This window comes from Pagrus major, chromosome 2, assembly GCF_040436345.1.
Source record: "Pagrus major chromosome 2, Pma_NU_1.0".
In the NCBI taxonomy this organism is placed as follows: Eukaryota; Metazoa; Chordata; class Actinopteri; order Spariformes; family Sparidae; genus Pagrus; species Pagrus major.
The window spans coordinates 24,860,628-24,877,460 of record NC_133216.1 but is presented as its reverse complement, the minus strand read 5'-3'; the positions used below and the strand labels follow the sequence as shown (position 1 = coordinate 24,877,460).

Sequence of the window (16,833 nt, the reverse complement as noted above, 5' to 3'; positions counted from 1 at the left end):
GATTAAGTAAGTAAACTTAGGTAAAAAAAAAAAATAAGGATCGAGGATTGACCCCAGAGAACACAGACTTTTAAAAACGTCTCTCTCTCTGTCAGGTTTCCTGCACAGACATGAGTTAAGTATCAATTTTTAAGGGGAGACGGGTGCTTGCTAGGGGTTGGCCGCAGTTGTCATATGTCACTGTGGCCCACTTGGAGACGGGGCGGGCGTGGCTTGGCACAACTCTGGAGCAGATCCATCGCAGGAATAGCTCAACTCAGCACAGTAAAACCGATGAGAGAAAAGCAAATCGGCACAGTGTGGTTTGACTCGCCGCAGACAAAAGTGTTAGTGGAAAAACACCAATAGTTACTCAACTTTTACTCTTAGCAAGGCAGTTTCAGTACTGTGTTTTTGGCAAATTTATCAAAAGTATTGTTCCCTTGAACAACTTTAAGGAGTTGGTCATGAACAAAATTTATTTCAGTACTTTAGAGATGAAAAGTAATTATCAAATGGTTTTCAGACAGTTTAACCTGCAGTATGATTTACTGTACCTTGAGGAATATACAAAAAAAAATCTTACCTCCATCTCAAAATGGCAATCACAATGAAGGTAGTGTGATTGCGTAATAACAGTGGCTAAAAATACATGGCCTAAAAACCTCCATGAAAAGCCATCATAAAAATACTTTTGAAGATCGAAAACAAAGCAAAGCAAAGAACAGCTGGACTAAAACGCCTTAAGTTCAAATGTTTGCCAACCTCTCAGCCCACTCTGTTGCAATAGGAGCACTTAACCTTGGAGAAACAGGGAGCCCTCTTAACAGACAGATAAGACAGACAAAGACGGACCTGTTAACAGAAGCAGCCTGTGTACGCTAAAGTAACCAAACATGTACTGTACTATAGCTAAGAAGCACCAGCTGAAAATGTGTTCCCGTAGAAGTTATCCTGCAAAGCACTTTTTTGCAATACATTTTGGTGTTGGGTTTTGTTTTTATAATCCTATCCTATGGATTAGTGTATTTTGAAATTAACATTCTGTGGCATATAATGTTTGGCACATTTTGGCAAATTTCACGTGTTATACCACAAAATAAGGAAATTAATTTGGACTGATAATAACACGATTACCATTTTAATTTGTAACATGAGATACATCATTTCACGAATCTTCATGAATCGTGCAGGAAAACTGACCGAGTCACATTTTGCTGCACACAATGCCTTTTGTGCCACATAACCTACCTTCTGAGCATGAAATATGGCATGTTTAACTTTTTGCCCTATATACAATCTCTCTTTTTCAGAGGTGGGACACTGACATATATGACCACGTAGTCACTAATCCAGGGCAGGGTGTACTGTGTGTTTGAGCAGCAGGTTTACTGTAGGAAGACAGGAGGCAGGTGTGATATCCACTGGTGAGTGTAAATGAGAGAGGAGCAGCAGCTTATAAACTTAAAGAGGCATGCCTCCACATGTGGAGATGGTGGAGACAGTTTGTCCTTGGATTGGTGTTCATTACTGCACCTTGCCTTTCCTGTTCTCCTAATTGCAGACTCATTAAATTCTTGGCCTGGTGAACCTGCTCAGCGTGTGTGCATCTGGGTCAGAGCTGATGCATGAGTCTATAACGTGGATATTTAACAGTGCAAGAAGAGACTTGCACCACAAACCAGTCAGGTGACAGATTGTATAACTAGGTTAGTCTGCTGTCGTTAAAAAATGGCTCATTTTATTTCCCACAGAGCAGTTCTCTTGTCACCCACAAAGATTCTGCCGGCTATTTAAAACATTTAAAAATTCAAAAGCAACACATTATTTTTTTTTATTATTACCCCAAACAAACAAGCTGCAGCATAACAGAAGCCTCAGCTCAAATCAAACACTACCATGCATTCTGTGTTAGGAAAAGCTCTACAGCAGGGAGACAATGGACAGACAAGAAAGAGAACAGCTAAACACGCCCCTCTTTATTCTCACAGGCCTTTCTCACCCAGAGCCGACTTTTGACTACAGTCGATACAATACACTGACACAGCTTTAAGTGTTGTTGCGTCATACATGCACTTCAAATCAAACAAAGGAGAACAGAAAGCAAGGACTGTCACTGACATTTCAAATGGGTCATTACAGGTGTGCTTTAACAAATCTGATCTTTAACAGCATGAATTCACCTTTTAAAAACAGTACTGTACTGAAGACTGTACTCGATGACAGGGGCAAAGACTACGCAGTCTTGCAAATAAATCAGACTAGTGATCCCAGAAACTTGCAAGATGAACATCACTGCAAAAACTGGACAGTCCGATTTGTTTCTTTGTTTGTTAATTTATTCTCTATTAAGTTCTGTTTTATGTTTCTGTTGTATAGCAAGTTTTGTGTCCTACTGTATTTCTGTGATGTCATTTAATCCACCATACTGAACATTATAAGTTGATACCTTACAGGACCTTACTGTGCTCACGGGTTAATAAATACTTAGAGGTCAAATGGGTGAAAGCCGTATGACTGGAAATTAAAAACAAATTTGGCCACACAAACAGTGTGCATCAATCTTGTGATGCTGCAATCTTTGACAACCATGCTACACCACATGATATCCCTGCAGATGGTCACAAGAAAGGTAGAAAGCACCTCTTTTGATCAGAGGCCATGGCCGATCAAAATTTATCGGCTGTTTTCACCAGTTTTTCAACCATTTAAAGATTTTGCATAGAAAAAAAACCTTCAAATGTTGGTTTCGTAACATTCGGCATAGAAAAAAAAATCTCCCAGACACTCTCCTTGACAGCGAGTGTCAGTCCGAAGGCAGCAAAGTGTGGCAGAGATTCATTATTGCACTGCAGTAACATTATACATCACTGGTGTGGTGCAGGGAGCACAGACAGCTGTTTGTGTGCGTCTGTGTGAAAGAGACATTGGCAGAGGCAGAGAGAATAAGAGCGTTACGGGCTGTGAGTCAGTGAGTAGTCAACTGAATAACTGAAAGAGAAAAAGAGACAAAAACTCTGGAGAAGAGCGAGAAGTCAAGACTGAGTGAAAATATTACTGTTGCCAAAGCCAAAGCTCCCCCTCAGTCTCAGTGGCCCCCACACGATATATTGGCCCGTACTGCTACTTGAATCCATATGTAGGGTGGGGGAGTTAATTGGACCTCAGCTCTTATGTAATACGCATTAGGGGTCACTCAGCAAGGCCCTTGGCTGCACCCTGCATGTCTGTGCGAGTGTGTTTGTGTGGATCTGTGCTAACGCTGAACAAATGGGGAGCGAGGTAATGGAGCCAAATGGTAGAGCAAGACTATGATGATGTTAGACATATGGGGAATAAGCGCTACGTGTGTGTGTGTGTGTGTGTGTGTGTATGTGTGTGTGTGTGTGCGTGTGTGTGTGTGTGCGTGTGAGTGTGAGAGAGGGAGAGAGAGAGAGAGTGTACATGCACTTGTGGGTATGACTTCACCAGCTGCTGCTGCTGCTTTTTTGTATTACCTAACAAATAATTGGGACCACATGTCCTTCTTGGCACTATTGGGGTGTGTTAAAGACTTGCAGGAGTGATGTCACCAAGTTTCAATTTTCAAATATGTGACATAGCATCAAATCTTTTCTGTTCCAGGTTTCATGCACTAGAGGCATTTGGCTTATCTTGGGCCAGTCACGATCATAAACTGAATTACTATCATAATGTTTGTTTGGGTCTTTGATATGATCACAGCTGCCAATGAGGTAATGCTTTTTAGACCTGTATGTCCATATTTTGCTGAGCAGGATATCTCAAAAACTTGTACTAGAGCTGCAATTAACAATTCTTTTCATTATCGATTTATCTGCTGATTCTATTCAGGATCACTGATCACTGAAATGATTAATTAAGTATCAAAATAATTAGCGATTAATTTACTTCTGATCAGCCAATCATTGCAGCACTTCTACAAAAATAAAATTTAGCAGGTTAGGACACTGGCAGAGGAAGAAGTGATAAGGTTTTGGTACAAATATGTATCAACGTGTGATGTAGTTTTCAAGTTTAAAAAAAAATGTTCACATTAACCAAGAAAATTTAAATCCTCTATGATTTCCACTACTTTGAGACAAAGCAAAATTATTTCACTGTCTTGTTTCATATCCACTACTGTAGATTCAGTATAAGCACATTGCTTCCATGCACCACTACAAATCTCCACCAGAAGGTCCAAAAATGGTGACTTTGCTAACATACAGACCATAAGTACAAAGACAACCAAACAGACATTCTTTACTATGACTTTTGGCAGATATAATTGGCTGACGATGCTGCTAAGAATCCCCTTACTAGTATTATGACTTTGTTAACCACTGCATGTATACAAGAATAAAAATGACTTTAGCCTGACAGTTGGTGCACTTCATCCTGCTGTGTGGATGAGCTCAGGCCTGGAGACTTTGACCCTCCTAACGACTCCAGACCAGTGGGAGCCTGACCAGCTTTTTTCAGATGTGTTTCATTTTGCCAAGCGAGGTCTCGCTGGGCTCATGTAGTGTGGACGAGTTCAAGACACACATGAATGAAATCTGAGAGTGATCCTGGGCAACAGCCAAAGCCCACGGGTAAAGAAAAAGAAAATGACGCAACAGAGGAGTTCAATCTCCTTCTGACAAGAGAGAAGTCTGCCCTGCTTCTTAGCATCAACGTTCAAAGCTGAGACAATACTGGTACAGCTTGGCAGAGAGATCGTTTAAAGTCTGGCTGAAATCTGTCATCATCTGTTGTTACGTGCAGGGTTTCTGACAAAGCTCTTGTAGTTTGTATCACAAATTCAGTTTTACCCTTTATATGATGTCTACAGCCACCTGATAGGACGGCAACGTTTCACTCAGACCAAGCCAAGACAGGTATGAAATGAATAGTCTGTCTTTGGCACATTGTAGTTGTACATCTGTCAAGTCTTACCGCAAGGTCCAATTACCTGCTGTTTTAAACAGTATAGATAGTAATTACAAGTGGTAACTTAAAGATATGAATTATTACTGACAACATGCATTAAAAGCTAGATACAAAAAAAATCTAATGACAAAGCTTGATTGTTTAGATTGCACTTCAAAGCTTAGATTAGTCCACAAAAGTCCCTTACAAAGTCCATTTAAGATGGAAAGGCTGCATTGGCTTTGATGTTCCACTCCCTGTCTAATGATTGTGTGCTAGCGTCTCCACCGACAGACTGCAACGTGGGGATTACATTAAAACTGATAAGAGACTCTGTGTGTTCAGTAGTAGCTGGTAAAAGTAAGTCAAACCCACATAAATAGAAAGCCTATGTGTTCAGCCTGCCCTTTGTAAAGTCTATGAATTTTAATTCATGTTCTGTAGAGGGCCTTGAACCAGGATACAGCACAACATTGAAGCCACCTGAGTCATGTAAACAAAAGGACAATAACAGTGGTGACGCCCTCGTCTTTTATGAAGAAACAGATACAAACGTCATAAGAAAATCATTGACTCCACCACAACCACCAGATGGAATCATGCAAATCAACCCCAGGCAACGACATCAATGGACTGACGGTTTATTGACGAAAGCACTGACAAATACATTATCTGTTTACAGCATGAAAAAACTATGAGAGAAAACAAATTCAAAACTGTTGTTACTAAGCTGCAGCGATTAGTCGATTAGTAGAAAAAACAACCGTAACCTATTTTGATAACTGATTAATGTTTCAGTCACTTTTCAAGCAAGCTGGTTCCATGATGGTAAATGAGATGTCCTTGGGTTTTAGACTGTTGGTTGAACAAAAAAGAAGCAACCTGAAGATGATACTCAGTTAGCTGCAGAGCAAATTTAACTTTACTGATGGAAAATATAGTTTTAGTGGACTCATACTGACGTTTTTCTTGTTAAATTCTTAGTTGAAGTAAAGATAAAGGGAGAATTAATTTCCATGGCGATGATACACTGGTTTTATTTTGAAAAATTAGTTGGCCTTTTGCAGATCAAATTAAGTTTTGTGTTGCACCGTGTAAAATAAATGTAACAATTGCATTAATGTTTAAAGAACTGTAACAGTAAGTGTGGTTCAGTAATTGAAGAAACACTGTAAATCTGATGTACCGCCTCCCCCTAGTGGCCTGAGTCTCAATTTACAGTTTCTAGTGAAGCTACTGAATGGCAGTATGTGACAGAACAGAGTTATTCCAGCAAACTGGAATAAAACAGGAAGTGGTCTCACCTCCTTGGCTGGGAGCGACGGTCATCCTCACCACTGCCTGACTCCTGAAGAGAGCAACAGAAAGAAAAATCATCATCAAAAGAAAAAAGAAATATTTAATAAATACCTTTACATCAGACCTATACCATCAGCAGGAAAAGACACACTGAATTACATTGACAGAAGAGACTTTGAAGGCTATTTGAATTACACGCTGAGTCAGACTCAATTAACCTTGCGTTAAATGTGCTAAATTGGCTGGCGGCTACGTCAAGTCTTTCATCATGGTATTTTAACTGACTGAGGCTGAGAGTAGGGACCAGGGATAAGGCTCAACCATACTGACTGTCCATGCCCTCCCCTCTCCGTCTCCCTTTTTTCCAAAATGCAATCATCCTCCCCCACCACTGCAACCAGCAGTTTGCCACACACACACTCCCACACTGACAATTTTAATCCCGGCCTGTTTCGGTAATCCCTCGCAAAACTCAGGGAACTTTCTCTTTGGCATCAATCCGTCAATCCTAGCTACTACACAGGCCAAAACATGCATACACACACACACACACACACACACACAGAATGGACGGACAAACAGGAACAGGCACAGACAGTGAGCAATAATGAGGATGCTGGTGCTGGTGCTGATGAGTGATGACGACAGGACGATGGATGAGGAAGATTAGGGTGAGAGCTGGACGCAGTAGGCCAGGAGTTGGAGAAGCTTGAGGAGAAAGGATGGAGTTTTCATCCATTCCTGTGTTGCTTCCACAGATGTGATTAGGCCTGGAGAGGCAGGCAGCTGGCTGAATGATGCTCCCTGCATCAGCAGCCTCACACTGCCTGCCTTCAACACAAAATATGGTGACACAGGAGAAATAGGAGTCCATGCATGGACTAAAATGCATCCTGCACACACACACACACACACACACACACACACACACACACACACACACACACAAACCTGACAAAATGCTTAGCTCAGCAGATTTCAAAGGCAAATATGATACCAGTATACCATTACACCACTGCGAAGCACTCTCACCCACATAACTGATATGTGTAGGGCCCTATACCTTCAATATGTGATTAAAACAACATACCATAATAAGCCTGGCCATGACTGGGATATAATGTACAGGCTGATCGCCATGGTAACCATGCCACTGCATGGATGTGTAGGGAGTGGTCTTATAGCCAATGAGAACAAGGGATTTGCTGCTAGGCAGATTACTGTATACCACCACTGTAGGAAGGCTATTCCCTGCTGTGCTGAAGGCAAACGCCAGCTCTTTTTATTGATGGTCAATCATCTGAAATCTGTGTTTTATTTGCCTCCAAAAATGGAAAAAAAGCCTATCACAGATATCCCAAAATGGTAACTGCATTCCAGATGTCCCTCTCATGAGTGTTTATCTTTCTCTTTGGAGCTCACTTCCAGCTCTTTCCTCCTCATTGATGTCCCTTTCCCAGGTTTCTGCCCCCTGATCCAGCCTCTCAGCACCAGACATCTCACAAGAGCGCTCACATGGCTGCTTCCCATCAGGGACAGGTCTCATGACAAGCAGCTGGTAACCTCCGCCTGGGATCCTTTTACTGCCTCGAAGCTACAAACCCTCACTGCAGGGTCTCAGAATTATAAATTCAGCTTCATAATTCATGTCTTCAAAAGCCATAATCAAATAAAATATCTGATCTGGAACTGTTATGCCATTAAGTTGCATGAGCAGCATCCATAGTAATAATGGCTGTAATTATGCTTTTAGGTTAAGTAAATACATAATTTAAAAAAATGGTATGTAAAATGATTTGGATGTTTGTCGTCCATGTCTCTGCTGGGGATTTTCCTAATCCATTCTTCGTAATTTGCATGGCTGTCCCATGTGATTCTCCATCACACTGGCCTTGTTACCTGGTGCAAAGTCAACCACAGATCAGGATCTTCAGCCCAAAGCTGTGTCATTTATCATCCTCTCTTTTAAGAAGGCAGACTGACAGAAGAACTGACATCACTGTGGTTAATTTATCATATTCTTGGATGAAGGAGAGGGCTTATCTATGCCAGCCTCACCCTCACCCCTGCCTGGGTCAAGAGCTTGAAGCCAGACGTGGGGGGCCTCGAAGTGTCAGAGGGAATAAGAGGACTGTCCCACTGGGTCCAACAGGGTCTGACAAGCCTGTCACACTAACCTGCTTTCCAGGCAGATCTTCTCCCTTCACTGTCACTCCACTAACCAGTTGTAATGGTATTCAATTTATAGATGCGGTGCTGACATGACTGGCAAATTGGGCACGGGCATATTCCGTATTAATAATCAGAAAATAAACATAAAGAATAAAGACTTGTATTGCGAACTCAAGCTGCGATTAACAAAGTTTGTCTGGCGGCTCTTCTGAAATGACTTTAGGAGGGGAAGTGAGTTAGCAAACGAGCTCTAGCTGCGAACAATATCTTGCCAAATTGAACTTAGTTAGCGACACCTTTATAAGAGTTAACTTCACGCAAAGCTAAACAACTATGAAGACAACCCTGCATCCCTCTGCAGGACTGTGAGAGCTTACTTTTAGAGTTACAGTATGATGCTAACAGCTAAGTTAGCCACCCATGTAGACATACCCCGAGCAGTAACCACTGGGCTAACAGACCAACGAAAGTGAGCCAAAATGTCAAACCAGTTCACGGACACTTACAGACACGCAGGGGCTGGAGGTAGTGCTCGGCGTCGGCGACCGCTGGACGGTGACCAGCGCCATCCTGGCTGCTGTTGCTCAGACCTCGGTCACCTCGGAGAGTGAAGAACCGGGATACAAGACATTATTTTGGGCAGGAACTACGATACGCCGAGCCCCTGAGGTTATTTCTCTGGTCGGTTGCTTAGTTTCCTCTCTAGCATCAAGCTAGAATCGGCCCACTGCGAATATCCGGTCTCTACTTTTTTCAAAATAAAGGGTCCGTATTCAAGAAGCGCGTATTGCCATTATCTAACTGTCTTTATGAGAGTTATTATTTATTCTGTTTAAGTATGTATGTGTAATTACGAGTAACATATTTTAATTACTCCATTTACTTGTTTTTTTAAGTGCTTCTGTACTTAAAACTTCACGTTGTCCTTCAAAGCGGGCATTCTACGCTTTTATTTTGAAAGGTAAATGTCATAACTTTCCATATTGTTTTGCCAGTCGGCTTATCCCAAGACTTGTCTTGCCGGTGGCTGCGCATGCGCCGTAGAGACCAGCTGTCAAACTGGTTTGCTGGTTCCTTCATTGGACTCCCATTCATCCAAAGGTCACTACCAATCGATCAATTAAACTGAAAATAATACGGATAAGTACAATATGTGACGAATGTATCTGTGTGTGTGTGTGTGTGTGTGTGTGTGTGTGTGTGTGTGTGTGTGTGTGTGTGTGTGTGTGATTGATAGATGACATATAGCATAATAAATAATGCATTGCTGTGTTTCTTCCTATTTCTACAGGATCTGCTGCAGGAGAAGACCTGACCTTACATCCCTGTGCTTCCATGTTTTTCAGTTACCCACCTCTCCTGGGAGATGATATGTGGGGGTGGGGGTGTGAGAGCAGGGGGAGGTGTGTGTGTGTGTGTGTGTGTGGAGGATGATCATGAAAGGAAAGTCAGGAGAGGTTCATGAGGGGGAAAGGAGGTGAACGATGAGAGGCGATAACCCAACCCATATCTCAAGTAGCCTTGAAAATGGTGATGTTAAGTGTCAAATCAGAAGGACAGCAAGCACATTTCCCGCTTCTCATGGTCACTGCATTTCAATTCATGTCTTTAGGTTGTATTAAGGTATAGAGAGATTGGTGGAGACAGAAAGGAAGGTGTGGATGGGTGTGATGCTGGGGTCTCTTCGTGGATGGGAGGCTCATTTTGATTCACTTCATTGCATTATCTGGGTCACTGCCTCCACCTCCTCCTCCTCTCCCTGTCCCCTCACTGTTCCTTCCCCTCCTCCATCTTCTTCTCGTTCTTTCCTTTTTTATTGATCATCCAATAAGCCTAGTGTTAAAAACAGGAGAAGCAAAAGAGAGACAGACACAACAGAATAAAACCAAAACTGATTAGGAGGTACTTAGGTAGTGTAGAGAGGGAACAAGCAGTGATTGCTTTGCACTTGAAGAGCATGAAAATGGAAAAGGGTTGAAGATGGATGAGAAGAGACTGATAAATAAAAAGTAGAACTAAAAATAGAGAAAGCACATGAAACAAATAATTGCAAATAAAGCAGAGACAGGATGATTGATGACTTGTCCTTCCCACACCCACACCCCTCTGTATCCATCCCTGCAGCTTGGGTGTAGCCCATTAGGCCTTATATACCGTGTGTACGTGTGTGAGCGAGCAGCTGTGCATATGAATCAACCTCTATTTGTTTTCGCTTATTTCCCGGCTCTGCTAAAAGTGGAGGTAAACTGTGTATTTGTATGTCTGCCTTCTTGGCTGATAACACAATATTCAAACCAGATTTAGTAGAAAAAAGATGGATGAGAGAGTCATAGAGAGGGAATAAGAGGAAAAAACAGATCTCCTGCAGGCAGGTGGGGAACCACAACAGGCAGAAGGAGACTGAGAAAAGCGAGTGTGTAGGGAAAACAAGATTAGGATTAGAGGTGAGGATGATTCTACTTTAGGGATTTACTGTCAAGACAGAGACAGTGGGACTAGACACAAGCCTCCTTGTAATTAAAGCTCTGCTAGCTACAAGAGGAGACCAGTGTGTGTGCGAGTGAGACGAGTTGGTTAACTGGTTGTGTGGTAAGATTGTGTGTATAATAAAAGATCAAAAGCAATAGATGAATCACATTTTGAACCCATTGTGCCATTTGCCCACTAATGCGAGCAATTATAAATAAAAAAGCACAATAAAAAAAAATTAAAAATGCGTAATGTTCTGTATGTTTACTGGTTCACATACATGCATGCATGCTCCACTATTCAGTTACACAATATTGGTTTTGCCAAATCATATAAATGTACATAAATGATGATGTCATTGTCAATTACTTTTTGTTTCTCCCTTGCCACACCCTGATCCCTTCACTCGCCTCCTCTCTACGGAGCTCCAGTCCCCCCAGTGGTCAGCTTCCGTCAACACGCACTGCTCTAACTCTAAGGACATGATACGCCTTAAAACCAACAGGGGGGGATATGACCCCATTAAAAATCAGCTTACAGTTGAGACTTGAAATTCTCTTGGATGACAGATGGAAATATCAAAGGCTGGTCATTATAACCCATGAGATGTTAAAATGTTACCTGTTTTATTCGTCTTCACCTAAAGATTTTAGGGTTTTTCTTACAAAATAACAACAAAAGAAGAAGACAGCTGTGTTTCATAAATCACAGTTGAGGTGAGGCGTTTGGATGAGAATGTAAGAATGAATGGAGTGACATTAGTGCCAAAAAATGAAAATCAACACATACCACCTTGAAATCTTTTTTTATTCTACAGTATTTTACTAGATGAGTTATATCAGCATTTTGTGATAATGCAGTTACGAGCAGGGATTTTGCTTAAATTACACTAATCTGTATATGCTAACATTGCTCCTTATCTGCTTGTTGTGTAATTAGACATTTTTAACACATTCACCACAACAGCACACAAGTGGCTAAATAATCAATGGACACTGTTTTAATTAAACTGTGCCGTTTAATTAAACTCTGATATTTGGCTGCAGCAACATCAGTATCTCCTAGGTGTGCCAAGTGCGCTAACTAGCCTCACTTGCTAATTGGAATAACTAAACCATCCAATACTACTTTTATTAACTGCAGCCATGTTCATCACTGCCAGTGATGAAGAGAGCTAAAGACAAGTTAGGTCTGTCTGAAAAGCTAGAAGATGATACCAGGGTCTTTGTCTGCAGTCAAAGCTAAAATATTAAGAGGTCAGGTGTTCTTACATGTAACTACAATTCAGCACATTGTCACGTAAACAAATAGGAAATAACATTTACTAGTTGACATTTTGACTTGTCATATCAAGAAAAACACAGATGTTCCCAACACTGTTAACAATGTCCCTGTTAGGCAGTGATGTTGCTACGTCTCTGACGCATTAAAATCTCAAAGGATGCAGTGAACTCAGTATCCATGCGCCCAGGGGACGCACCATATTTTATCCCTGTTAATGCTACTTTGTGAGCAACTGATCCGTATGCAAATAATGATAAAAGGAAACTTGCCGGCTGCAGACAGCACACTAAGAGGAGGGCCGGTGCTACACATTTTGGGGCCCGAGGCCAGATAGGATTTGGTGCCCCTCAACTGCAGCTTCTGTCATCAGCTGACAATCATCACATGTTGTCAGTTGGATTTTTTTATATATATATATAATGTGGGTGCTAATATAAAAGTATATTTGTGGTTCCCTTTATATATAATTCCTCATTTAGATGTTATCCCTGTGCATTTTTCCCAGCTTCTATGTTTTATCCTGTTGTTGTAATGAACTCTGACTGACAAAAACAGTCCCAGACTGACTGGCTCTTCAACTCTCTGGAGGCAGCCGTAGATGTGCCAGTGTTTTGTTTTCAGAATAGGGATTTAATTTGTTTTTTATTTGTTTAATTTTCAGATAACCTATCAACACCACTGGCTAATCAAACAAGTGTGTCTGGCTTTGTAGCTCATGCAATGAATCATTTCATTTTAACAATGCCATCTGTATTTGACTAAGATAGCTCTATACAGCAACTTTTGTGAAAATATCTTTCACACACACACACACACACACACACACACACACACACACACACACACACACACACACACACACACACACACACACACACACACACACAGCGAGGAAATCATAATGACTTGTCAGATTTCATGAGTTTATAGGATTTTCAACCTGGAACACAGCAGCAGCATACAACATTTGAGCTTCCCATCCTGAGTGTGATGTCAGAGCAAAATGGCTGCGGTGTGAATATGGCCTATGCCTGCTTTGATGTAAGACATGTAGAAATCGACATGCTTTTGTAAGAAGGTTAGCAGTTTAAATTATATGTGATTTGTGGCTCAGTCAGTGCTCCTCATGTCCACCCCTCCATGCCATACACAGTACGGAGCCACAAAGTCATACCTACTACAGTTGCATGGGCTTAAACATGCAATAGCATTATCTAACAAGTTTATCATTTAGTGCTTTGCATCATTGCTCTTCATCAAGTCTGCACCCATGAGTCTTAGTAACAGTCTGCACTTGGACGTCTACATGATCACTGACACAGTAATCACCTCTTCCCTCCTTACTGTATGCATCTGACTCACTGCATTGGTCTACCCTCTGCTCTAGCCCTGTACTCTTTGCAGATATTTTTCGAGCCACAGCAGGCACTTTAGCCAAGGAAGATGAATAGATTTAGCCAAACATCTCTGGGAAGCAACTAGAGGCTGATAGAAAACTGTCAAGTCTGCAGACCTGCACGGTGGATTTCAGGAAAGACTTTTTAAGAAACTCAAAGCATCAGTTTTTGTCTGCGTTTCCACCGGGGTCTAAGGACCACTGAACTGCAAAGATTAGGCCTATATTTGCATGTGACGTCGGCCCATCTGTCATTTTTTCTGTAACTCCATGTTGTGTAGTGTAGAAGTACCATGAGAATGAAAAGGTTTGCGGCTGCAGATTTTTTAAAAATGGTGGCTGAAATGAAATGCTGTGAGCCCTTCAGTGCTGCAGGCCCAAAATGCTCTGAGTTCCTCCAAGATTCTTAGTCTCTCTGAGGAAAGTTGCTTCAGTGTGAGGCACAGTGGGTCTTCGAATGGTTTGATGCTGGTGAATGGTTTGTATAAGAAATAAGGTGAAGCATAAGCTATGGCCTCCACAGTCTTTACCCAACTAAAAACTTACGGGGCTCTGACTCAGGCTGACAAAAACTTCATTTCATACTGAATACAAACATATAAAGTGTGGCTGACGTTGAACATCAACTCAGTGTTTTGTTTTCTGGTGCTCTTTAGGCAGGCATGGTGGTCATTTGATTTCATATCGTACACACACCTTTATAATATTGGAATAATGGAGCCGGTGCATCTCAGAGTTACTATTAAAGATCATTTCACTGTCTCCTCATCTTTCTCATCTCCTCATCTGTAATGAGAAGACAACAGATCGAGGACCTCTCGGTGTATCTTGGCAACAGTTATATGAACTGACGAGGCAGGAGAAGCGAGCAATGGAGAAATGAGAGACAGAGAGGGAGTGTGTCAGAGAGAAGAGAGGGCCTTTCTCTGCAGAGATAAGATGGTATTCTCCCTTCGTGCAAAATGAGTTCATTAGGGGAGTGAGAGACAGCCATTGCTGGGAATCAAGGTTTCTGTGCGATAAAGGGCGGGAGCGACAGATTGAAGGGAAAAAAAGAGTTTCATTTCCTGTTCTTCAGAGGCAGTGACAGTATCAGGGGATCAGCACAGAGGCTGGGTAGAGGGAAAAAAAGGAGAGACAGGGAGAGGACAGACGGAGTAAGTTAGAGAAGTAAATGCCAGGATTCTTCTGTCAGAGAAAAAGAGTGACCCTTGGGATTGCTGTCAAAAAATATGTTTTATCGAGAACTGAGGGGAGACGGACAGGCAGGCGGTTAAAAGATATGTCAAACTCAGTTGCTCTCTGGAAAGTGGGAAGTCAAAGTGAGCTGCTGCAATGAAGTATGAGGTTATCACAGCGCAAAAGGCTGAACAAAACCCACGAGGGATTTGTCAAAAAGACCACATTGCGTCCACAGACATATTGAGAAAGAGAGTAGGCACATACATACATGCACAAACAGGCTCACAGCCCAGGCTGGCTTGCTCAAATTAATATACGAAAGAAAAAATAAGAAGATATGAGAGCTGAAAAGAGATGAAATGAGCCCCGAGGTCTTGATAGACACCTGATAGTGAGAGAAGCTGGGAGGCAGGCAGGCAGATGCTGAGATGACAGGTACAGCAGAGGCGGAGGGATACGCTGGCTGTGCCGCACTGTTTAATATAGATCAGCGGCGATAAGGCAAGACAGGGAACACAGGATGCGTCCATCAATCAGGGGAAGGGAGCTCAGAGGAAATTGCCACAATAAAGCACACACACTCACACATATAGGAGAAATGTGCACATCGAGGGAGGTGTACTAAGCACAAAAAAACCCCACCATTATGAGTTTCATTGTGTGGATTGGCAAAAAGTTTCTTCTCACTGCCTCAGGATATACTGTTCTCACTTACTGCATTATGCATCACTGCACATCTGTCTTCGGCTACTGCTCAGCAGAAAATCATCCTCTCAGCAATACTGGAATCAAACACACATGCTCTTTCTTTTACCTCATTCTCTAGTGTGTGTGTGTGTGTGTCTGTCTGTTTCAGTTGTGGGATTAATAGGTGGTGACAAGGAACCATTGTGTTGTGCACAGAGACTGTGTACTGTTTTTCTTCTTTTCTTCAATAACAGCTATTTTAACATAGATCAAACAGTACAGTTCAGACACAAGATATATTATTTAGTATTTGAAATAGTTTTGGCTCCATGGGGCACCCTGGTAGCTCACCTGGTTGAGCATTTATCAAGGTTCAAAGTTCATTTATTTGTCCGTCTACCACACAGGGTATTTTATATTGTATGGTGGAGTGTTGAGGGTGAGTTGAGGAGTCTCAGCGGATACTTCTGTATCTTTTGCCAGATGGCAGCAGGGTGAACAGACTGTGGCTGGGTGGGTGTTGTCTTTTAGTATCCTTTGGGCTTTGTGCAGACACCTCACTTTAATGATATCGCTGATGTTCTGGGCGGTTTTAATCACCCGCTGCAGAGCCTTTGTGTCCGGGGCCATGCATGAACCATGCTAGATTAGCTGCAGGATGCTTTTTATTGCTCTTCTGTAAAAGCTGATGAGATCCTGACCCTCTTCAGTTCACTTAGGAAGTAGAGCCTTTTCTGTGCTTTTTTTTTTAAATTTATTTAAAAAAAGAGGTTAAAACCCTAAAAGGAAAATAATCAAATGATTAAAACTTTGACTGGGTGAATGTCGTAGATCATTATTGACCCACAAAAGAGCAAGTAGGCTCTGAACATAATAGTTTTTTTCATACAGAACAACGTCTTTTTGTAAAGAGGAGTTTATAGATACATAAATGGACCATTCAGAAATATATTGTAGTCCTCTCAACCATCTGACTGTACAGAATGAAGCTTTTGTAGCAGGTGATTCCAAACTTTCGAACAGTTGTGGATGTAAACATACACACAGGCTGACAGAAGAACAATGATCGTCCTGACAGGTCGGGGTAGCCAGCGTTTATAGAGGCTCAATGCAACACCTTTGATTGAGATGCTGCTTGCTTCACACTGTGTTGTTTCAGTCTGCTTTTAAATCAGTCAAGTCATAATTACAGACAGAACATGCTTTTTCCATAACTGAGCGTGCAGTAATTGTTTTCACATGTTTGTCACAGATAAAACATAACATTCCAGATGTTGTCCTGCCTCACTTGAGCTGTGTGCCAAATCTGAGCTGGCAGCTCATTATCCACTCACTAAGAATGGCTAATGGAGTTGTTATCCTCTATAAACACAGGATCAGTACACAGTGACACACAGAGCAACCTCACACAGACCAACTCTTGCTGATCCTGTCTCAACATGAAGGCCACTGTT

General features: G+C 41.8%; 1 protein-coding gene across 1 annotated transcript in view; it reads right to left on the bottom strand.

Annotated features, from left to right (window-relative positions):
* ssh2a (slingshot protein phosphatase 2a) overlaps positions 1–9,053 on the bottom strand; it is a 31,222-nt gene extending 22,169 nt beyond the window's left edge. The window contains exons 1-2 of the mRNA XM_073488556.1: positions 8,868–9,053; positions 6,195–6,238 (exon numbers count right to left, since the gene is read on the bottom strand). Of these exons, the coding sequence (XP_073344657.1) occupies positions 6,195–6,238; positions 8,868–8,930 (107 nt within the window). The 5' untranslated portion in view covers positions 8,931–9,053. The remainder of the gene's footprint in view (positions 1–6,194; positions 6,239–8,867) is intronic.
* Between the last annotated feature and the right edge of the window lie 7,780 nt (positions 9,054–16,833).